This window comes from Mustela putorius, unplaced genomic scaffold, assembly GCF_011764305.1.
Source record: "Mustela putorius furo isolate JIRA1106 unplaced genomic scaffold, ASM1176430v1.1 tig00000129_pilon_pilon_pilon, whole genome shotgun sequence".
Lineage (NCBI taxonomy): Eukaryota > Metazoa > Chordata > Mammalia > Carnivora > Mustelidae > Mustela > Mustela putorius.
In genome coordinates this window covers 845,982-870,165 of record NW_025421290.1, presented here as the reverse complement: position 1 = coordinate 870,165, position 24,184 = coordinate 845,982, and the positions used below count along the sequence as shown (strand labels likewise).

Genomic DNA, 24,184 nt, shown 5'->3' with positions numbered 1-24,184 from the left:
CCCAGTAAATTACATTTAGGTTATCTGCAGTTTTTGGCTATTGCAAATAAAGCAGTTATAAACAACAGTATACAGGTTTTTAGATGGAAATGAGTTTTCATTTCTCTGGAATAAATGCCTAAGGATGGATGGGTTATATGATAAGCATAGTTTAGTTTTTCTAAGAAATTGCCAAACTATTTTCTTTTTTTTTTTTGTAAGATTTTATTTATTTATTTGACAGAGAGAGATCACAAGTAGGCAGAGAGGCAGGCAGAGAGAGAGAGGAAGGGAAGCAGGCTCTCCGCTGAGCAGAGAGCCCGATGCGGGACTCGATCCCAGGACCCTGAGATCATGACCTGAGCTGAAGGCAGCAGCTTAACCCACTGAGCCACCCAGGCACCCGCCAAACTATTTTCTACAGTGGCTACACCATTTTATTAACATTTTCACCAGCAAAGTAGCAAAGATTCAGTTTCTCTGAAATCTTGTCATTCTTTTAAATCTTAGCTGTCCTAATACTTGCTATAAACTGAATGCTTGTTTCTTCCAAAATTCATATGTTGAAACCCAATCCCCATTGTTATGACATTTGAAGGTGAGGCCTTTGGAAGGTGATCAGGTCATGAAGGTAGAGCCATTATGAATGGGATTAGTGCTCTCTTACAAAAGATGCCCCAGAAAACTCCTCTGCCCCTTCTATCATGTGGCAACACAAACAGATGATGGGGCCATCTAGGAACCAGAAAGTGGGCCCTCACCAGACACCAAATCTGTTGACACCTCAACCTTGAACTTTCTGGTCTCCAGAACTCTGAGAAATAAATGTTTTCATGCCAACCAGTCTGTAGTAGTTTGTTGTAGCAGCCCCTACAGACTAACATATTTGTATAGTGATCATGGTCTTAACTTGAATTATTACATTTCCATAATGACTAGGGATGTTGAACAGCTTTTCATGTGTTTATCTGCCATCCATATATTCTCTTCAGTGAAATGTTTCTCCATGTCCTTTGTCCATTTTCTAACTGAACTGTTTAATGTTTAATGTTCAGGTTTTGTTTTTGTTTTTTTTTTTTGACAGACAGAGATCACAAGTAGGTAGAGAGGCAGGCAGAGAGAGAGAGGAGGAAGCAGGCTCCCTGCTGAGCAGAGAGCCCGATGTGGGGCTTGATCCCAGGACCCTGAGATCATGACCTGAGTTAAAGGCAGAGGCTTTAACCCACTAAGCCACCCAGGTGCCCATAATGTTCAGTTTTGAGAGTTCTTTATATACTCTGAGTTCTTCCTCATATATGTGGTTTGCAAATGCTTTCTTCCAATCTGTAGTATGTCACTTTATGTACTCAACAGAGTCTTCTGAGGAGCAAATGTTTTTAATTTTGATGAAGTCTAACTTATTGACTTTTATGAACCATGCTTTTAGTGTCATGATAACAATTCTTCACCAAGCCCTCAGGTCCTAAGGATTTCTACTTACGTTATCCTTAAAAGTTTTACAGTTAAGTTTTACATTTATTTATTTATTTATTTTAAAAATATTTTATTTATTTATTTGACAGACAGAGATCACAAGTAGGTAGAGAGAGAGGAAGAAGCAGGCTCCCTGCTAAGCAGAGAGCCTGATTCGGGGCTTGATCCCAGGACCCTGAGACCATGACCTGAACCGAAGGCAGAGGCTTTAAACCACTGAGCCACCCAGGCGCCCCTAAGTTTTACATTTAAATCTAAGATCCATTTTAAGTTAATTTTGCATCAGATGTGAGAATGAGGTAGAAAAAAAGAACTGAAAAGTAAAAAATAAGGGAAGATAAAGCCAATTGAATGGGACAGTATTTAATCTCTAAAAATAATTTGAAATACTACTGAGAATATCACATTAAATGACAAATATTGGGGCATCTGGGTGGCTCAGTGGGTTGAGCCACTGCCTTCGGCTCAGGTCATGATCTCAGGGTCCTGGGATCGAGTCCCGCATCAGGCTCTCTGCTCACTCTCTGCCTGCCTCTCTGTCTACTTGTGATCTCTCTCTGTCGAATAAATAAATAAAATCTTTTAAAAAATAAAAAAAAATAAAAAAAAATAAATGACAAATATTGACTATGATTTCATTATTTAAAAAAAAAAAAAAACACAATGTGTAGAATCAGAACGTACAAAAGTTAAGCCAAAATAATTTGAGTGCCAAAGTAAAGATTTCTTACCTACGTGCTGACTCAGTGCCTGAACAACATTTGTGGCAGCAGCATAAATGCCTGGATTCTTAGAATTCAAATTGTTATCTACTATTGCTGGAATTAGCATGTTGATTATAGGCGATAAGTTGTCTCTAAGCAAAGGAATCATTTTGTGCATTGTTTCCAGAGCCACCAGATTTACTTTACTATTAGAATCATGAAGTCGAGATTTAAAAGCATCAAAGATCTGAAAGTAAATTAGTGAATTATTTAAAGTAAAATAATATAGCTATTTAAATTCTTTTTGGCATTCTGTAGTATTTTTCCTATTAATAATATTGTTTAAAAACATACACACAACATTTTATTTAATCTGAACTTAGATAATAGGAATTTTATAAAAACTTCGATGTTAAATCTAAGTCTCAAAATTTCTTAGAGCAAAAAGACAAATCCTCAAAGATCACCCAAAAGACATACTAATAAATTAAGGTTGAGAAATCCAGCTTACTAAGAAGATGACTGGCTTACTGTATATAGGATAAAGATGCTCTTTTTTGGAAGGTACAGGTTAGCTTAGGTAACTCTAAGAACTCAAGAAAAGTTTCTATTTTTATCACTACTGATAACGGAATTAGACATGTAAGTTTTACTGTAGAGATCTGATTTAGTTTCAGTTTGTCTTATGAAAATTTTATATGCAATTTCAGAGTTAAATTTTTATTATTACCTCTTAACCCGGTTATTCCTTACTCTTTAGAATTCTTAACTTTCATAAGCTTAATATACAGTAAGGGAATGATAAATCTTTAGTCACATCAGGTGAGTGAAGAGCTATTCAGTGAGGTTAAGATATATATATATATATCTGTGAGGCCAATACACACACACACACACATACACATACACACATATACACACACATACATACACATCTCTCATATAAAAACTATGAAAGTTAATACATATACATACAATTTTTCATGTAAGAATAGTCTTCCCAAGACATTTATTTTTATTCAAAATTAAGTGACAGCACTACTGGAATTAAGGGTAGTTATGGTATATTGGCCAAGTTTATTGCCCATAAATACAAATTTAAAATGGAATTTAGTAATTAACTGAACTCTGAAGAAGCATAAATCCTCTATGCTCAATTTGTTACAATCTCTTTTTCTATTGCTTGTTATCTTCCTAAGGGTTGGTATGTAAATTAGTATATACAAGATTTGTAATCTACATATAAAAATTTTAATATCTATTCTTAAGTAGCATCAGAGCTCTTAAATGCCCCAGTTCTTAAAATATTTATTGATTTGCTGAACATATATTCACTGAATGTCAGGTTCCACAGGCTCTGAGAATACAGAGCTTCAGAGAAGTTACCAAAAATCAAAGAAGTTACCAAAATACCAAAGAAGTTACTGAATTCTGGGAGAATTCAGAAAAATAAGCAGCTATTTTTCTATTTTTTCCAAATTATTTTGTTCTCGAATGCTTTTAACAGAGCACAATCTAAGCAATCCATACTTTTCACTAAGTTTAACATTTTAAAATAATATATGTAAGGTGTAAGATTTAGGGTAATTTCTTACACTAATGAGCTGTTAGCTACATATTGAATATGAAAATTAATTTTGACAGTTCATTACCTTCACAATGTTTCCAACAACAAGCTCTTGATTGTTTTCAGTATCTGATAAAAGCTGCTTAATCCCATTAATGCGATCACGGAAGTCTTTTGCATTTAATAAACTGGTTATGACTTTAATGTATTCAGCACTTTCTAAGGAATTACGGGGAATTGATTTTCTGGTGATGTCACGAATTTCAGTTACTTCTCTAAAGTCAAAGAAAGGTAAATTTAATTTCATTATTAATTTCCTATAAGAAACACAAACATAATAAATAGTTCTTATTACACATTTATTTTTCAAAAATTCTCAAAGTGATCGCCATAATACCTGCGTAGGCGTGTGGGGGGGGTGGTGCCTAAAATCTCCCCTGAGAGGGGCGCCTGGGTGGCTCCGTGGGTTAAAGCCTCTGTCTTCACCTCAGGTCATGATCCCAGAGTCCTGGGATGGAGCCCTGGATTGTGCTCTCTGCTCAACAGGGAGCCTGCTTCCCTTCCTCTCTCTCTCTTTCTCTGCCTGCCTCTCTGCCTACTTGTGATCTCTATCAAATAAATAAATAAAATCTTTTAAAAAAAATTAAAATCTCCCCTGAGATTGTTGATTTGCTAGGAGGACTCACAGGATTTAGCACACAGTTTTACTCAGAGCTAAGATTTATTACATAAGTAGACAAAGCAAAATCAGCAAAGGGAAAAAGTGCAGGTGTCAAAGTATTGTCAAAACTAGATACAAGCTTCCAAGAGTCCTTTCCCAGTTCACACAGGACAGTTTCTTTTTTTTTTTAAGATTTTATTTCACAGAGAGAGACATAGAGAGAGAGGGAACATAAGCAGTGGGAGTGGGAGAGAGAGAAGCAGGCTTCCCTCTGAGCAGGGAGCCCAATGAAGGGCTGTATCCCAGGACCCTGGGATGACACCCAATGGAAGCCACCCAGTTGCCCTAACACAGTAACAAATTTAATTACTCCAGTAACAATTCATGACAACACATGTGAAATGTTGTCTACCAATGAACCTTATTAGAGACTCAATGCTCAGGCTTAATTTTTTTTTAAGATTTTATTTATTTATTTGACAGACAGAGATCACAAGTAGGCAGAGAGGCAGGCAGAGAGAGAGAGAGAGAGAGAGAGGAGGAAGCAAGCTCCCTGCTGAGCAGAGCTCGATTCCAGAACCCTGGAATCATGAGCCAAAGGCAGAGGCTTTAACCCACTGAGCCACCCAGGTGCCCCTATTTTTTTTTAAAGTATATTATTTATTCATTTGAGAGAGAGAGAGAGAGAGCAGGCAGTAGGGAGAGGGAGAGAGACTCTGAAGCAGATTCCACACTGAGTGCAGAGCCTTACATGGGGCTCGATCCACAATCATGAGATCCTGACCTGAGACAGAAGCAAGAGTCAGATACTTAACCAACTGAGCCACCCAAGCACCCCTCAATGCTCAGGGTTTTTACTGGGAGTTGGCATGATTTGTCCTCTGCCTAGGATATGCTAAACTTCTAGGCTGCCAGAAGGAAAGCAGGTCTTTAGCATAAACCACATTGTTTGCCCAAACAATTGTGGTACAGTAAACTACTCTCATCAGTTAAGGAACAGTGGTAATCTTCCTTAAATCCTAGTTCCCAGATGCCAACCAAGGGCTCATCTTGTCAGTTTGACCTCTGAAAAACAGAATTCTCAGATCTGCTGTATTAACTCAAAATATCCATGTGAATTTGCATGAGAAAACTAGAATCTTGACACTAGCAGGACTTACTATTTCAATGGCTTACTATTACTAGCATCTTCTTTTTTAATGCTATAAAGGGGTGATGCAATGTAGCAGATGAATGATCCCTTTGAAACTAAGGTGTCATGCAAATTAACAGATTTTTTTTTTTTTAAGATTTTCATTTATGTATTTGAGAGAGAGAGACAGAGAACACAAGCAGAAGGGAGAGGCAGAGGGAGAGGGAGAAGTAGGTTCCCTGCTGAGCAGGGAACCCCACGTGGGGCTCGATCCCAAGACCTTGATATCATGACCTGAGCCAAAGGCACATGCTTAACCAACTGAGCCACCCATGCACCACCAAATTGACAGGTCATAAGGACAATAGTATGTGTTGCCAGTTACCATCTCTCTAATTACCAGTATTAAAAATGGCACTGAGGTTGTCTTAAGAGCACTGATTAAAGAATTACTCAGAATCATCCTAAAAGCAGATATAGAATGGTGAGCTAGAACACAGATCTTAATTAGATGTATTTATTCATTATTTTTAATTTGCTTAAATAAATTGATCTGAGGTTAATTTGTGAAATGATTAATTCTATACAATGGGAAAAATAGAAGATTAAATTTATATTTAAACTGAGAAGTGTATGATACATAAAAGGTGAATAAATGAAAAGAGTAAAAAGAATACCTCGAGAAACCACCTAATTACTGCAACTTGTGTTTAAAGATGGCTTTTCTGTTATTTAAACAAAATGGATTTAATAGCTAAGTAACAATGAATATACCTTAGGGTGTATGACAGAAAATAGACATACACACCACATATACACACACACACCCCTCAATCAATCAGTTCAAAAGAAGGCAGGACAAAAGGGTCATTTTAGACAAAAAGACACCTGCAGATTGAAAGTAAGGGGACAGAGAAACATTTATAATGCCAATGGACATCAAAAGAAAGCTGGAGTAGCAGTACTTAGGTCAAACAAGCTAGATTTTCAACTGAAGACTGTAACAAGAGATGAAGAAGGGAACTGTATCATAATGAAGGGAGCTATCCAAAAAGATCTAACAACTGTAAATATTTATGCCCCACACATAGAGAGTACCCAAATATATAAAACAATAACAAATATAAAGGAACTCATTGATAATAATACAATAATAGTAGGAGACTTTAACATCCCACTTACAACAATGAATAAATCACCTAAACAGAAAATAAACAAGGAAACAATGGCTTTGAATGCCACACTGGGCCAGAATGACTTAACACATATATTCAGAACATTTCATCCTAAAGCAGGATATACATTTAAGTACACATGGGACATTCTCCAAAATAGATCACATACTTGGTCATAAATCAGGCCCAAACAAGTATAAGTAGATTTAGATCATACCATGCATATTTTCCTACCATAGTCACCCAAAAGAAAAAATTTGGAAAGAGCACAAATACATGGAGATTAAACAACATGCTACTAAACAATGAATGGGTCACCAGGAAATCAAAGAAGAAATAAGAAAAATACATGCAAACAAAGGAAAATGAAAATACAATGGTCCAAAACCGTCTGGATGCAGCAAAAGAGGTCATAAGGAGGAAGTATATAGGCCTTCCTCAAGAAGCAAGAAGAATCTCAAATAAACAATCTAATCTTATACATAAAGGAGCCACAAAAAGAACAACAAAGCCTAAAGCTAGCAGAAGGCAAATAATAAAGATTAGAGCAGAAATAAATGACATAGAAACTAAAAAGGGAACAACAGAACTTATCAATGAAAGGTGGCAGTGGTTCTCAGAAAAAAATTAGTAAAATTGATAAACCCCTAGCCAGACTTATCAAAAAAAAAGGATCCAAATAAATAAAATCATGAATGAAAGAGGATAGATCACAACCAACACCAAAGAAATACAAAATGCTATTTTTAAAAAATACATTTTATTTATTTGAGAGAGAGAGAGCGCAAGCATAAGCAGGGTGGAAGGGTAGAGGGAGAGGGAGAAGCAGATTCCCCACTGAACAGAGCCAATGCGGGGCTCAATCCCAGGACCCTGAGATCATGACCTGAGCTAAAGGCAGAGGCTTAGCCCACTGAGCCACCCAGGTACCCCAGAAACACAAACAATTAAAAGAGAATATTATATGCCAACAATTTAAGCAATCTATAAGAAATGGACGCATTCCTAGAAACATTTAAACTACCAAAACTGACACAGGAAGAAATAGAAAATTTGAACAGACCCATAACCAGCAAGGAAATTGGATCAGTAATCAAAAATCCCTCAAGAGGGGCGCCTGGGTGGCTCAGTGGGTTAAGCCGCTGCCTTCGGCTCAGGTCATGATCTCAGAGTCCTGGGATCGAGTCCCACATTGGGCTCTCTGCTCAGCAGGGTGCCTACTTCCTCCTCTCTCTCTGCCTGCCTCTCTGCCTACTTGTGATCTCTCTCTGTCAAGTAAATAAATAAAATCTTAAAAAAAAAAAAAAAAAAAAAAAATCCCTCAAGATACAAAAGTTCTGAGCCAAATGGCTTCCCAAGGGAATTCTACTGAACATTTAAAGAAGATTGAATACCTATTCTTCTCAAACTGTTTCATAAAATAGAAAAGGAAGGAAAACTTCCAAATTCATTATGAGACCAGCATTATCTTGATTCCAAAACCAGACAAAATCTCCAGTAAAATAAGAGAACTATATGTCAATATTTCTCATGAACACAGATGTGAAATTTTTCAACAAAATACTAGCAAATTGAAACCAACAGTACATTAAAAGAATCATTCACCATGATCAAGTGGGATTTATTCCTAGGCTGCAAGGATGATTCAATATTCACAAATCAATCAACATGATATTAATAAAATAAAGGATAAAAACCATATGAACCTTTCAATAGATGCAGAAAAGGCATTTGACAAAGTACAGCATCCATTTATGATAAAAACCCTCAAGAAAGTAGGCTTATAGGAAGGTACCTCGTCATAACAAAGGCCATACATGAAGAACTCACAGCTAAAATCATCCTCAAGGGGATGAGAGCTTTTTCCTCCATGGTCAGGAACAAGACAGGGATACCCACGCTCACTACTGTTACTTAGCTTGGTACTGGAAATCCTAGCCTCAGCAATCAGACAACAATAACAAAAAAAAGGGATCCAAATAAGCAAGGAAGGGGCACCTGGGTGGCTCAGTCATTAAGTGTCTCCCTTCAGCTCAGGATCCTGGGATTGAGCCCCACATCAGGCTCCCTGCTCGGCTGGAAAGTCTACTTCTCCATCTCCCGTTCCCCCTGCTTGTGTTCCTGCTCTCGCTGTCTCTCGCTCTATCAAATAAGTAAATTAATAAAAATCTTAAAGGATGACAACAACAAAAAATCAGCAAGGAAGAAGTCAGACTTTCACTATTTGCAGATGACATGATACTTTATATAGAAAACCCCAAAAAATCCACAAGAAGATGAATTCAGTAAAGATGCAAGATACAAAATCAACCTACAGAAATCTGTTGCATTTCTATATACCAATAATGCACAGCAGAAAGAGAAATTAAGAAAACAATCCCGGGGGGTCTGGGTGGCTCAGTGGGTTAAAGCCTCTGCCTTTGGCTCAGGTCATGATCTCAGGATCCTGGGATCCAGCCACACATCAGGCTCTCAGCTCAGCAGGGAGCCTGCTTCCTCCTCTCTCTCTGCCTGCCTCTCTGCCTACTTGAGATCTCTGTCTGTCAAATAAATAAATAACGTCTTAAAAAAAAAGAAAAGAAAAGAAAACAATCCTATTTATAATTATACCAAAACCCATGAGATATCTAGGAATAAACCTAACCAAAGAGGTAAAAGATCTATACTCTAAAATCTATAAAACACCTAAGAAATAAATTAAAGATGACACAAAGAAATGGAAAAGCATTCCATACTCATGGATTAGAAGAACTAAGATTGTTAACATTTCTATACAACCCAAAGCACTTTACACATTTAATGCAAATCCTATCAAAATACCAACAGCATTTATCATAGAGCTAGAACAACTCTACAATTTGTATGGAACCACAGAAGACCCTGAATAGCCAAAGCAACCTTGAAAAAGAAAAGCAAAGCTGGAAGCATCATGATTCTGGACTTCATGTTATATTACAAAGTTGTAGTGATCAAAACAGTATGGTACTGGCACAAAAACTGACAGATCAATGGAACGTAACAGACCAGAAATGAACCCACAACTATATGGTCAACTAATCTTTGACAAAGCAGGAAAGAATATCCCATAGAAAAAAGATGGTGTCTTCACTATCAGAATTGGAAAAACGACAATAATATGTAAAAGAATGAAATTCAACCACTTTTTTTTTTTTTTAAAGATATTCATTTATTTATTTAGCAGAGAGAGAGAGCACAAGCAGGGCAAGCAGCGGGCAGACAGAAAGAGAGAAGCCCTAAGCGGGGCTTGATCCCAGAACCCTGGGATCATGACCTGAGCAGAAGGCAGACGCTTAACCAACTGAGCTACCCAGACCCCCCTAAAAATATATATATTTTTAAAAATTATATAATCAATCTATTACATGTTAAATAGTGTAAGCAGGTTACATAATTATATACATAATTATATTTCTAATAAATTTAAGAGTAGTCTTTTTCTGGTTAATGCTAGTATGGGTGATCAGTTAATTCTTTTAATGTTTGGATTTCCTAAAGTTGTTTTTTTTTTTCATGAACCATAATTATATATTACTTTTATAATCAAGGGGGAAAAGTAAGGACATAAATGAAAACAAAATTAATCAGAGTTGTCCAACACAGGCCTAATACTGACAAGTTCAACAACACTGAAGATTTAATAACGTTTAGTGCATGTCAAAGCCAGTTGCTATGAATATATAACTGCCTTATTAAATATAATTACCTCACACTTTCTAAGTACTTACCAACTTTTAAAACTCCATTAAGTTTTGACAAATACCCCTGGGACAGTTCATAAAAACATCCAAATGAAACTACTATCTCTAGGGAGTAATTTCTCTAATGATGTGGACTATCAAATGATCCTACCTTTCAGCTGAATCGAAAGCATCTCTAGAAACAGATGATGACCTTGCATTTCCAACAGTGCCAGTATGAGATCGTCTTCCTTTTGCTGAAGGAGTATCTAGTGGTATCTCTCCTAAGCCCTTTAAGTAATATAAAGAAAGGCAGTGTAATACAAGTCTTAAAACCAGTTAAGTGAAATAATTTATACCATGTATAAGTGAACACATCTTAATAATCAGCTATGCTGATGCTTTAAAGGGTATCAATACATAAAATACCTTCTAATTAGTAGTAAATTAACCAAATTTATGATCAACTAATAGGAAATGATATTGGCCAAGTAAAACTGTTTAAATTTTTAAGAATTAATATGCTATATTTTATAACTATGCTTCTTAAACCTTAAAATCTATAGAGAAAATATGAACACATTACATAAATAATGAATTCCTATGCAAAACTAGGGTAAGAATAAGCACTTAGAGAAGAACTATTTAAAAATACTTGTACTTGAAATGACTCTCAAATACAACCTGCTCAGTTCAGAAAGATAATTCTTTGCATGGTCATTTTAATTATTTCTATATGAATTAAGCTAAAATCTTTAAGATCAATGAGCAGAAAAAGGGACGGCTGGGTGGCTCAGTATGTTAAGCATCTGTCTTCGGTTCGGATTGTGATCCCAGGGTCCTGGGATCAAGTCCTGAATCATGCTCCTTGCTCAGCAGAGAGCCTGCTTCTCCCTTTGCCTGCCATTCCCCCTGCATGTGCTTGCTCGCACTCTCTCTCTGACAAATAAAATCTTAAAAAAAGAATAAGCAGAAAAAAATGCTCTAAAATGTATAAAACTGTCCTTTCATAAACGAATCCTTTAACTAATATTAGCAGTGAGGAGTAACATAAATTACCATAGAAAAATTCTACATTATTAAACATATTTTTAAAAAAATGTAAGTGGATTATTTTTTATAAGACACTTTCCGCATTTTATTTTACTTAGTATTTCCTCAATCACTTATTTCAGACATGTCTGAATCCCCATTATCTCTCAGGATTAAATAAGACCTCCCAATCAATGTTCTGCAGTGTGATAGGAACTCTAACAGTGGAATAGGCAAGGTAAATAAAGCAGGGACCAAGCATGACGAACATCACTAACCTTACCCTATAATAACAAAAAACTCAGGTTAAAGAAATTAAGTGATGTACCTAACACTATTTAGTTGGCTAATTCTCAAACCCAAGTCTTGAATCAAATCCAAGTCTTGTAACTCCAATAAACCTCATTATATTCTACCAAATATCAAACTTCTGTTCAATAAACTCTTACTGACACTATGAATATCTACTGCAATTTGTACAACTGCAGTTGTTGAAACGCTACTGTAGCTATATACTAAAGGGTTAACAGAGAAATAATCAAAGAAGCAATTACTTCTACCTTTAGTTTCCTGGTACCTTACTTTTAAAGATGTTTACAAATTAAACTTTATCCACATACCTTTTGCCGTAAGCTCTTAACAGATTCCTTAATATATGGCAAATCTTTGGATGGGATATACTTTTCAAGCATTTTATCAAAGTTGGGATGACACATCATTAGGAAAAGCATCTTTCGACCATAGTACCTATAGACATTTGAGAAACATACAAATAATTATATATACCTTAACAAACTCAGTTTCTATCCTTAGATGCAATATTTTTTTTCAATAGAAAAAAAAACTGTCAATATCAAGATTGTCATTCCCTTTTTTTTTTTTTTAAAGATTTTATTTATTTATTTGACAGATCACAAGTAGGCAGAGAGGCAGGCAGAGGGAGAGAGACAGGCTCCCCGCTGAGCAGATAGCCCAATGCAGGGCTCCATCCCAGGACCCTGGGATCATGACCTGAGCCGAAGACAGAGGCTTTAACCTACTGGGCCACCCAGGCACCCCTGTCATTCCTATTTTAAACAAGTCACTGAAATGTAGTTATACTATCTGAATTGGAGTATAGCATTCTCCTTGCCCTCACTTTAAAAAAAGACATAGCTTCAAATCTTCAAATCTCTTTTCGGAGAACCAAATGTTTGAGTTTTGTTTTTCAGACACCCTTGGGTCCATATCAAGGCTGGTATTTGGCAGAACTTGAGTTAGGAGAAGTCTCTCTTTATCCTGGGCTCCTTGCTCACTGGGCAAGAGGTTGCTGCTGAGAGGTGTTCTGACCTAAGTCAACCTTCCCTAGGTTTTGTATTTCCTATATTTCTTACCCTCGCTCTTTTTTTCCCCCTGCCAAAACTTACCTGGTTCCCATTCTTTGAAAACCTATTCTCTGCTACCTAAAACATACCCAAAGTCAGTTGAAAATCATGGATGATATATAATGAATGTGTAATGCTCTCCAAATTATATTTTTTTAATGGTAGTATGTAAGTTCAAAATTAATTCTTTTTAAAAGAAATAACTCTTTTTAGGATAAAACCTTAAGCCAAGATATCATTCTGATAGCAGAACCACAGTATCATAAAAATGGGTATTGAAGATATTTTTGGATAGAGGGTTCATATAGTACCTTATAATTATACCATATAATTATTCTTCAAAGAAGCATGGCCCTAAAATCAATTATAATTATGCTTTCTCCTACAACTTGGAATATGTGGACTAGGAAGAACAAGAGAAGGTAAGTCGTGGGGGGCAGGGAGAAAGTACAGAATGATCTCAGGTATCAACCAGGCCCCTTCGATTTTAACAAAATTATAGAAAGAGGTAGTATCAGAAGATTTCTCTTCTTTCCTCAGAATCAAAATAAGGTTACACCTTGATAAGTAGTTCATAGTCAGTTACAGTTTCAAAGATGATTATAACTTTTAGCCCAGAACATTAAGGGCTGTAGGTCCATCACAGGCCCTAATGATATGAGAATGGCTAAAACAAGCAAACAAGCAATAGGACACTAAATGTGAGAAATAGTAAAACTGAAAGCTGTAAACATTTTATAATTTTAAAACTTCAAATAAGGAATCAAGAAATGAAAAAAAAAAAAAAAGAAATCAAGAAATGACAAAATGGATTAGAAGAATTACCATGTCATTAAGCAAAGGTTAAGATGTACACAGAACCACCAATGCAAATCTTTTTTTGTCCTAACTAGTTTATTATGATCCAAAGCCTCCTAAATTGTTTTGAACTTTACTGTGGTATACATAACTTCCAAAATGGCTCCCCAAAGATGTCCTGCTTTAATACCTGCAATTTGTAAATATGAGATATAACTTCCAGGATTATGTTATGCTATGTTATATTATATGGCAGAGTTGACTCTAGGATACAGAGATTTTCTGGGTAGACCTAATCTAATCATACTCATCCTTAAAATCAGAGAGCTTTCTATGGCTAGTAGCAGAAGAGAAAATCAGAAACCTTCTAAGCATAAGGGGGATTCAACATACTGTTGCTGGCTTCTAAGCACAAGGGGGACAGGTGAGCTTAAGGAGCTGAGAGAGGACCCTGGCTGACAACCAGCAAAAAAACAGAGACCTAAGTCCTATACTACAAGGAACTAAATTTGGCCAACAACCAAAATAGTTTGGAAGCAGATTCTTCTATAGAACTTCTAGATAAAGAGCTTAGCATTATTATCATCTTGATTTCAACCCTGGGAGACCCCAAGCAGAGAAAGCAGTTGAGCCATGTAAGACTTCTAACTTAAAGAACAATAATCTAAAAAAGTCTGTCCTGCCTTAAACCACTAGGTTTGTGGTAATTTGTTACACAGCATTAGAAAGTGAATACATTAACTTTCAATATTAGTTTCTGATATAATGATTTCCATAAGACTAACTCCAGTTACCTAAAGTTACCAATATCTTTGGTAATTAATAATTTTATATCCTTCTTTACTTTAGTCTCTATGAACTCAGGACTGTCCCTCCCACTTTTAATCTAGCTTCATATTTAACTGCCATAAATTTTTAGGTTTTGTATGGGACATTATCAATCACCTTAGTCCCACCTTCCTAATTTTACAAACGAGGAAAGCTAGGTTAATAGACAAAAGTAATTTGTTTAAGGGCAAAAGATGTTTGGCATTAGGAATTGAACCTAGACTCCTGACTATATCCAAAATTTCTGCGACCAGTAGAATGAGGGACACCCACCTGGGTCAGTTAGAGCAGCATGTGACTACGGTTTGTGAGTTTGAGCCCCACACTAGGCACAGAATTAACGTAAAAAAAAAACAAAAAACTCCATGTTACCAATATAGTAAGGTACCATCTACATCTTAATTATTTTGTCATTTTTCTCTGACTGTTCTTAACCTTCACAGAATTGTTTTACAAGTACAACAATCAGAAATTTATGGAATTTTCTAAGTGTAGCTATTTCATGTTTCAGGAGACAATATGTTAACAATTTCGCTTCCTGTGTTTCATGTGCACATATATCCTTGAGTTCACCTGATTGCTTGGAAAATACATCATTTCCCCTAAATGCATTACCTTACATTTGCCCATAATGAAGTTCTTCTGCCACTTTTCTGAACTCATATAGTCTTGTGCCGTTTTCATGCAGTTCATCCCTGTGACATGGCATCTCACTACCCAGAAGTATGTAGTGTCATCTGTAAATTTGGAGAATTCACTGTGCACTCCCTCAAGATCATTTACAAATTGGTTAAATAAGTCCACCCCCAGCACCAAACCCTGGGGACCCCACTTTTCCATTTAGAAAAAATGTTTATTCTTTTTTAACCTGCCTACTTTTAAGCCCTTATCCTAACAGATTCAGCAAATATCATTAGCATCTATTCACCTGGTTTCTTGTGAACTGTCCTGAGCAAACTTAGCAGCAGCTGGTAATATGCGGTCAGCCATATCCTTTGTTCCAGATAAAATACGCTCTGGTTCCATAAATTCCACCACATCTGTTAAATGCTGGGCTGTACATCTTCTTACTGCAATGTGTAAATGACTACAAGAAAACATGATCAATTGAAACAAATTTGATGTATGAACTATTTACCAAAGATATACCTTTAAAGTTAAATGATTAAACTACTCTTAACCCTCAACAATCATCCCTGAATGCTAAAATGACAAATTAAATTAGTTATCCATTCTCAAAAAGTTAAAAACAAAACTCATAATCACTGACATTTATTTAGTTCCAACTCTATGAATAGAAGTAAAATTATTAGAATAATAGTATTATTATTCCTTATATGCTCTGTACCTAATATGAGGTTTATCACATAGGATTTATTTGTTTTTTGACTGAAATAATACTGAAGTTTGCTTGTGTTTTTCTTATATCCCAGACTGCAAACAACTGCATTTTTAGGTTTTTTGTTTTTTTTTTTTAAGATTTTATTCATTCCTTTAGCAGAGATAGAAAGACAGTGAGAAAGGGAATACAAGCAGTGGGAGTAGGAGAGGGAGAAGCAGGCTTCCCACTGAGCAGGGAGCCTGATGCAGGGCCTGAGGCAGCCCGAAGGCAGACACTTAACGACTAAGCCAGCCAGGTACCCCTGCATTTTTAGTTTAAGGACATATCAAGATTATTTTGAATATTACCTTTGTCCTCCATTGATAAGAGAAACAATTGCACGTGCAGGTGTTACATTACTGACCATAGCTCTCAATGCTTTGTCAACATCTTCTCTTATAAATGTATTTGATTCTCCAGCTTTGTGCAACAAAACTTTTACTGTGGTATCTAGTTCTTGATCCATGTTCTTTTTCAGGTAAGTGAAAAGATCACTTAAACAGACCACTGCAGCACGAGAAACTCCAGACCGTAAATTTTTCACCTAAAAAAAATTTCCAAAATGTACATTTTGCTGATATTCTGAAAGAAAATCAGTAATAATGACTTTGAAACCAAACTTACTATTAAAGTAACATGCTTTAATACACACTATCTTACGTCCTAAAAATTAACATTAATGAAAAATTTTTTAAAGTTTAAAAGTAAGGTATGAGCGACTTTTTTTTTTTTTTTAAGTAAAATCTATCCTCAACCTGGGGCTCGAACTCATGACCCTGAGATCAAGAGTTGGATGCTCTCCTGACTGAGCCAGCCAGAAGCCCCAAACAGGATCTACTTATAACTACATATAAGCCTACTTTAATCACTTAGTATAGACTATTCTTTCTTTTTCTCCCCCCTCCCCCCAGAGAGAGAATAAAGAGGTGGGGAGGGGCAGAAAGAAAGAGAGAAAGAGAATCTTAATCAAGCTCATCCCTCAGTATGGAGCCCCATGTGGGCCTCAGTCTCACAACTCTGAGATCGTGACCCAAGCCGAAATCAGGAGCTGGAATCTCAACTAACTGAGCCACCCAGACGCCCCTAGTACAGAGGTATTTTTTAAATAAATAAATGTGGCATATGTATTCTTTGTTATCCAAACAATCCTTAACTCAGCTGGAAAATAAGTTTACCTCTTGAATTACTGCAAAATTTGTTTCATGCAGCTTTGTGTTCAATATTTCAGAATGAAAAGCAGCTAAGCACCTAATAAAATTCAGTCCTTCAATTTTCTTCTCCCTATAGGAAAAAGAAAGAAATGGCAAATCACTTATTAAATGGGTCTCAACTGGAACAGAATCTCAGATGTCTTAATTTGTGTTCATGAAATACTGCCAATGAGGAGATCTTATTTTTCCATTCACTTAGGAATTTCAAATTAAAAAAATATGTAAAGTTTTATTTGCTCCAATAGTTCTCTTTCATGATGCAAAAGATCTTTTAAGAGCTAAAATCACTAATGACAGTCATACTAAGTTCATGTTTTGTAAATAAAAAGGAATATTTCATCCCTAGTGATAAGAATGACATATTCTTGGGCGCCTGGGTGGCTCAGTGGGTTAAGCCGCTGCCTTCGGCTCAGGTCATGATCTCAGGGTCCTGGGATCGAGTCCCGCATCGGGCTCTCTGCTCAGCAGGGAGCCTGTTTCCTCCTCTCTCTCTCTCTCTTCCTGCCTCTCAGCCTACTTGTGATCTCTCTCTGTCAAATAAATAAATAAAATCTTAAAAAGAAAAAAAAGAATGACATATTCTTTACAGAAAACAGAGGAAAAGGAATGGCAAACAAAAGGTAAGGGAAGCAATAAAACAAAAATGGAAGGAGAAAAGAAACTACCTTATTGGAAAATATATAATCCAGTGACAGAACACCAGTAACAGATAGTTCTGTAATTTGTATTTTTCTTTCATTAGCTGACCTAATGAGCCAGCTGAAGGGTAGGTGGATACTAACAAGAGAGTGGGATTCAAGTGAGATTTAGATATAACATTTCTAAATTGATGATTTTCATCTTATAGGTTTGAAAAATGTAAGCCAAAATGAGTTTCCTTAGTAATATTTAACATTTCCTTAGGTAATATTGATGGCAGACATTTTTTTAAGCATTTAAATTCCTTGAATGAATTATGGAAAACTCAGAGACACGAAAAAACCCAAGAATCCAAGGCAACAAAAGGAAACCTATTTAAATAGCTGTCTAGTTCAAAATTCTCATTTTTTGAATAAACATCAAACAGTTTACAATTAATTTAAATGCAGAAACAATCCAATTCTATATATACAAATAACAGATAGTACAGTCAAGAGAGAGGGGAGGCAGGAAAAGAAATTAAGAAAAAGTGGCTAAAATTTTTTCCGAATTTGATCCAAACAATAAACTCTCAGATCTAAAAACAAACCCCAAACCCCAAAGATCTAAAAACAAACCCCAAACAGGATAAAACAATAAAAGTACAACATGGAATATCAAAGTCAAATTGCTAAAAGCAGAGTTAAAATGTAAGGTCAGGTAGCAATATTAAAAATAAAGCAGTATAAGAAGATGAGGAAAAGAGCACTATTTTAGTTAAAATCCTGAAAGAGGGCTTTTCTGAGGAGATGACATTTGACAGATACCTGCATGAAGTGAGAAAGAAGTCGCTGGAAGAATGTTTTTTGTTTTTTTGTTTTAATATTTTATTTATTTATTTGACAGAGAGAAATCACAAGTAGTCGGAGAGGCAGGCAGAGAGAGAGAGGGAAGCAGGCTCCCTGCTGAGCAGAGAGCCCGATGCGGGACTCGATCCCAGGACCCTGAGATCATGACCTGAGCCGAAGGCAGCGGCTTAACCCACTGAGCCACCCAGGCGCCCGGAAGAATGTTTAACAAGCTAAGTACAAAGGTCTTGAAACATAAATGAGCTTGGGTGTTCAGGAAATAGCCAGGTGGCTAGAGTGGACAAACAAGGCACAGCATCCCCCTGGTAGGGGATGAGGGTACAGAAAGAGGCGAGGGACAGAAAATGAAGGACTTTGTAAGCTATGAAAAAGTTAATTCCCCCCCCTGGTTTTCTAAGGGGCCACTGGAGGGTTTTATGGGGGGGAATCCCATGTTCTGATTTACTTACTTAGATCCATGGGTTGCTTCTAAGAGTGCTAGTTTCAAGACATTTAGAGATTTTCCAGGTATCGGTTCCTAACTTCTAATTTAATTCCACTATAGTCAGAGAACAAAATTTGTACAATCCGAATCCTTTTAAATTACTTATTCTATGTTACAAAATATTTTTCTTGGTAAATGTTCCTTATGGACTCAAAAATAATGTAAAGTCTGTTATTTTAGGTGGATTATTCTATAAATGCCAATTAGGTCAATCATGTCATTCAAGCCTTCTATATCCTCATTGATTTTCTTTCTTCTATTAATTAATGAGAGATGGTTGTTGAAGTTCCAACTATAATTGTGGATTTATTTATTTCTTCTTGCAGTTCTACCAGTTTCTGCTTAATGTATTCTGAAGTTCTGTTATATGATAAATAAAATCAGGATCACCTGATAAATTAACCTTTTTATCATTATCATTATAGAATGGCCCTTTTTATTTCTAATGTGAAATACAAAATTCTAAGATGGCACCCATGATTCCTGTACCGTGGTATATACCACCTGATAATACCCTCCCTTTTAGTGTGAATGTAAGGGGTTATTATTTCCCTCACTCTTGTTACATTATATAGCAAAAGGTTTGCAGGTCCTCCTACAGCTGATTCTCTGTTCATGTCTTTCTTCTAGTTTCTTCAACACATGGAATAGAATTATAACTATAGCTATAATGTCCTTATCTACTAATTCTATTTATCTGTATCATTTTTGGATTAGTTTCAATAGTTACCTTTTTTGCTTCCCATTATGGATTGTATTTCCCTGCTGCTTTGCATGCCTGGTAATTTTTTATTGGATGTCAGTCATTATTCATCTTATCTGAGATATTTCTGTATTCCAAAATTATTTTTGACCTTTGCTCTGGGATAGAGTTAGGTTATTTGATAAGTGTGATCCTTTTAGGCCTTGCTTTTATGCTTTGTTGGGCTGGGCCAAATCAGTCCTTAGCCTAAGGTTTATTTTTCCACACTAGGAAGCAAAACTCTTCTGAGTTTTATACTTGATGGCCTGTGAATTATGAGGTTTACCACTGTGCTGATGGGAAAAAAAGTATTCAGGGATTGTTTCCTGTAATTTCATTCTAGCTCTGGCTTCAGGTAATTTATTTACATTTATGGCCAGACTAGTATTCAGCTAAACATTTGAGAAGAATTCTCTGAAGGTCTCCAGAGTTCTTTGTGAAGCTCCATCCTCTATGACACTCTGCCTTGCAAACTCTAGTTATCCTGGCATCCCCAAATACCCAGCTCCATTTCCATCTCTGTTGGTATTTACATAGAATTCTCTTCTTTGAACTATAACCTGGAAACTGTGCAGGAAGTTAAGTCAGGGCAATTACAGAGTTCACCTTATTTGTTTCCTGTCTTTCAAGTATCACTAATTTACACTGCCTAGTGAGGAATATTTTGAAAACCAATGTTTCATATATTTTGTATGATTTCTTTAGTTCTTTCAGATGTATAGGCAAATCTTATGCCTGTTAACCCACGCTGGCAGGAAGTAGGAAATCAAGAGTTCTGTTTTGGTATATTAAATTTAAAATGTCAGTAAGCATCAAAGTGAAAATGTCAAACAGGCAGATGGATTTTAAATTTAGAGGTCAAGAAGATACCCGGAAATCAAGACATACATTCAGCTGAACGTAATCATTTAGAAAAGGGGTTGGCAAACTATGATTCACAGACTAAATCTGGACCCATCAGAATTTTTTATAAGTAAAGTTTATTGGAATATAGCTATACATGTTTGTTTTCATACTAAGGCTGCTTTTATTATTTTTTTTTAAAGATTTTATTTATTTATTCGATAGAGAGAGATCACAAGTAGGCAGAGAGGCAGGCAGAGAGAGAGGAGGAAGCAGGCTCCCTGCTGAGCAGAGAACCCGATGCAGGACTCGATCCCAGGACCCTGAGATCATGACCTGAGCCGAAGGCAGCGGCTTAACCCACTGAGCCACCCAGGCGCCCCCTAGGGCTGCTTTTACATGACAACTGCAAAGTGGAGGAGTTGTGATAAAGATATTTGGCCTGCAAAGCCTAAAATATTTACTATCTGGCTCTTTACAGAAAATGACTGCCAGCCTGGATCTATGGAATAAATGTAGGTTGAGAATGCCTCAAGAATGGAGCATTTTGAAGTCAAATAAAAAAAAGGAGTAAGAACATACTAAAACAAGAAAATAACCAAGAAACTCTTGATTTTTCAATGGTAAAATCAGAAAGAAGGGAGTGTCGACTGTGTCAAATGTTGCTAAAAGGGTAAGATAACCACTAAAAATAACCAATGTAGATTCAGCAAGATGACAACTTTCAAGGTTTTAGTGATGTGGTTGTCACGGCAGGGAGGATTGAGAGCCAATTAAAGGCTGAGAAGAGAATATGAGGTGAAAAAGTAGACAATGAGTCAGCCTTTTCAAGGACCTGGCTAAAAAAGGGGAATAAAAGAAATATGAAAATGTGCAGTTTAGGGAGGTTTTTTAAAAAACAGAGGATATTATAGCACATTTTAATATTGATGAATATGGTCTAGTAGAAGTAAAACTGAAGATATGGAGGATGGGAATGGAGAGAGATACTGAAGGAGTAGGAAAGGAAATGGAACAAGTACAGCCGGTATATGCTCCAGGTGGGCTGGGCTACATGGCTGCTGCAGCTATGCTGGTAATAGATAAGTATTTTCAGGATTGTTATAGGATGGATTTCACAGAGAAACACTTGGGGAAAAGGTGAGATTTGTATTTTAGTACCAAAAGGTTTATGTAATCCATAATAAAGCTAAACTCTATCTTTACATATAAGTTATAACTGGTAGTAAACAGTGCTATTAGGACAGGAGTTCAGTTACATTAGTAAGCTGAAAAAAAACTCAGACTAAGAAGTATAATAATTATTTCTGTGACTATTTTAATAGGCAATGTTTCAAAGTTTTTAATAAAAATTTTTTAGGAAACTTCCGGAACTCAGCTTAGTTTTATTTTATTTTATTTATTTATTTTTAAAATATTTTATTTATTTATTTGACAGAGAGAGAGATCACAAGTAGGCAGAGAGGCAGGCTCCCCGCTGAGCAGAGAGCCCAATGTGGGGCTTGATCCCAGGACCCTGAGATCACAACCCCAACCGAAGGCAGTGGCTCAACCCACTGAGCCACCCAGGTGCCCCCTCAGCTTAGTTTTAAAGTAAGGATGGTGAACTTACCAATCCTCGTCAGCTAAAAGCCTAAGAGCTTCTGTCAGTGCTATTTCTGGTTTGGAAAATGGCCGTAGTTCCGATGTATCCATTATTTCAGGACTATGGGTGACAGATGACATCCTTTCTTTATACTGTGGAATGCCTCCAGGAGAAGCTTCACCTAAAATAAAAAGAACATTAAATTTCTAATACCTGGATACCAAAGCTATTTAAAACTTTATTTTTTTATATACAAAATTACTTAATTATATCAAATAAAAATATATAAGTGGTTTTTCAGTCATGAGTCATATAATAAAGTCGAGCTTTAAGAAGCTAAAAATCAGGGACGTCTGGGTGGCTCAGTTGGTTGGACAACTGCCTTTGGCTCAGGTCATGATCTCGGAATCCCAGGATCCAGTCCCGCATCGGGCTCCCAGCTCCACAGGGAGTCTGCTTCTCTCTCTGCCCGTCTCCTCACTCATGCTCTCTCTCACTGTCTCTCTCTCAAATAAATAAATAAAATCTTTAAGAAAAATTAAAAGAAAACTAAAAATCAGTAAGAAGTATATGATCCCATTTTATAAAAACATATGGAGGGGCGCCTGGGTGGCTCAGTGGGTTAAGCCGCTGCCTTCGGCTCAGGTCATGATCCCAGGATCCTGGAATTGAGGCCCGCATCGGGCTCTCTGCTCAGCAGGGAGCCTGCTTCCTCCTCTCTCTCTGCCTGCTTGTGATCTCTCTCTGTCAAAAAAATAAATAAAATCTTTAAAAAAAAATGTGTTTTACTATACAAATGACAACTGAAAATGAAGCTTCATAGTAAATAATTCTTTTCAAAAAAAAGATTTTACTTCTTCTAGATGGAGAGAATGCACGCACAAAAGCACATGCTGAGGGAGGAGTAGAGAGAGAGAGACACAAGCAAACTCAGTGTTGAGTGTGGAGCAAGCCTGGGGGCTGAATCTCAGGACACAGAGATCATGACCTGAGCTGAAACCACATGAGATACTTAACCTACTGAACTACCCAGGACTCCCTGTATAAAGAATTCCAGCTGAATTCCAAAAATACAAATTTTCTGCTACCCACTAGAATTAATGGTCTATTACAAATCCTAAGACCATGTGTGGTAATAAGAACAATATTTTTTCCATAATCATTTACCAACCATTTTCCAGATGTAAGGCATTGCCCTGATGTCAGGAAAACAAATCATCATAGAGTGCTCAGGGTAATGCCCTGGGGGCACTGAATAATACAAGATACCTGCAGTGGAAGTATTAGAAAGGAAAAGATCAAAAAGATCAAATAAAATGTGTATTTGTATTCCTTAAAAAGATTTTATTTATGTATTTATTTGAGAGACAGTGGACATGTGCACAAAAGCTTGGGGAGGGGGGTGGGTGGGTTGGTGGCAGGGAGAAGGAAAGGGAAAGAATCTCAAATTCAGCACAGAGCCCTCAATGCAGGTCCTGAGATCAGGGCCTGAGCCAAAATAAAGAGTAGAACACTTAATCAACTAAGCCACCCAAGTGACCCTACACTGGCTTTTTTAAATGGGTAAGGATGCATTCGCTATATTATGTTAAGAGGGTTTTTTTTTTTAATATTATTTATTTATTTACTTGGGGGTAGGGGAGAGAGAGTAAAAGGGTGAGGCAGACTCCCTGCTGAGGAGAGAGCCTGAGATGGGGCTCAATTCCAAGGCCCTGAGATCATGACCTGAGCTGAAGACAGACCCTTAACTGAGAGCCCCACCCAGGCACCCACAAGATATTTTTAAAAAGGTAATATTAAACAGTAGAAAATGACTATCATAAACATATTTATTAACTTGTCCTATTTACTATTATCTATACTTCTTTCCCTGCTGTAACAGTAACAGAGTATTTTTACAGCTTAGGTAAGAAGTTTTGTGGGGTTTTATCCCCTTAGATTTTATGACATTAATAAATAGTGAAATTATTTGAGAATGTTAGCAAATAGGCTTAAACTTAAATAGGCTTAAACACAAATGCCTATATTTAACTGGTTCTT

At 36.5% G+C, this 24,184-nt stretch overlaps 1 protein-coding gene across 3 annotated transcripts in view; it reads right to left on the bottom strand.

Moving 5' to 3' along the window:
* The window catches only part of TOGARAM1 (TOG array regulator of axonemal microtubules 1), an 81,979-nt gene that overhangs the window by 4,295 nt on the left and 53,500 nt on the right, over window positions 1-24,184 (bottom strand). For 2 of the 3 annotated variants that reach the window (XM_013055780.2, XM_013055791.2), the window contains 8 exons: window positions 22,172-22,325; window positions 16,968-17,073; window positions 16,101-16,336; window positions 15,340-15,498; window positions 12,042-12,168; window positions 10,562-10,680; window positions 3,809-3,998; window positions 2,184-2,403 (listed from right to left, as the gene is read on the bottom strand). In XM_013055780.2, the coding sequence (XP_012911234.2) occupies window positions 2,184-2,403; window positions 3,809-3,998; window positions 10,562-10,680; window positions 12,042-12,168; window positions 15,340-15,498; window positions 16,101-16,336; window positions 16,968-17,073; window positions 22,172-22,325 (1,311 nt within the window). Of the gene's footprint in view, window positions 1-2,183; window positions 2,404-3,808; window positions 3,999-10,561; window positions 10,681-12,041; window positions 12,169-14,426; window positions 15,149-15,339; window positions 15,499-16,100; window positions 16,337-16,967; window positions 17,074-22,171; window positions 22,326-24,184 lie in introns of those variants that run through there. The other variant, XM_013055796.2, reaches the window with a different exon arrangement.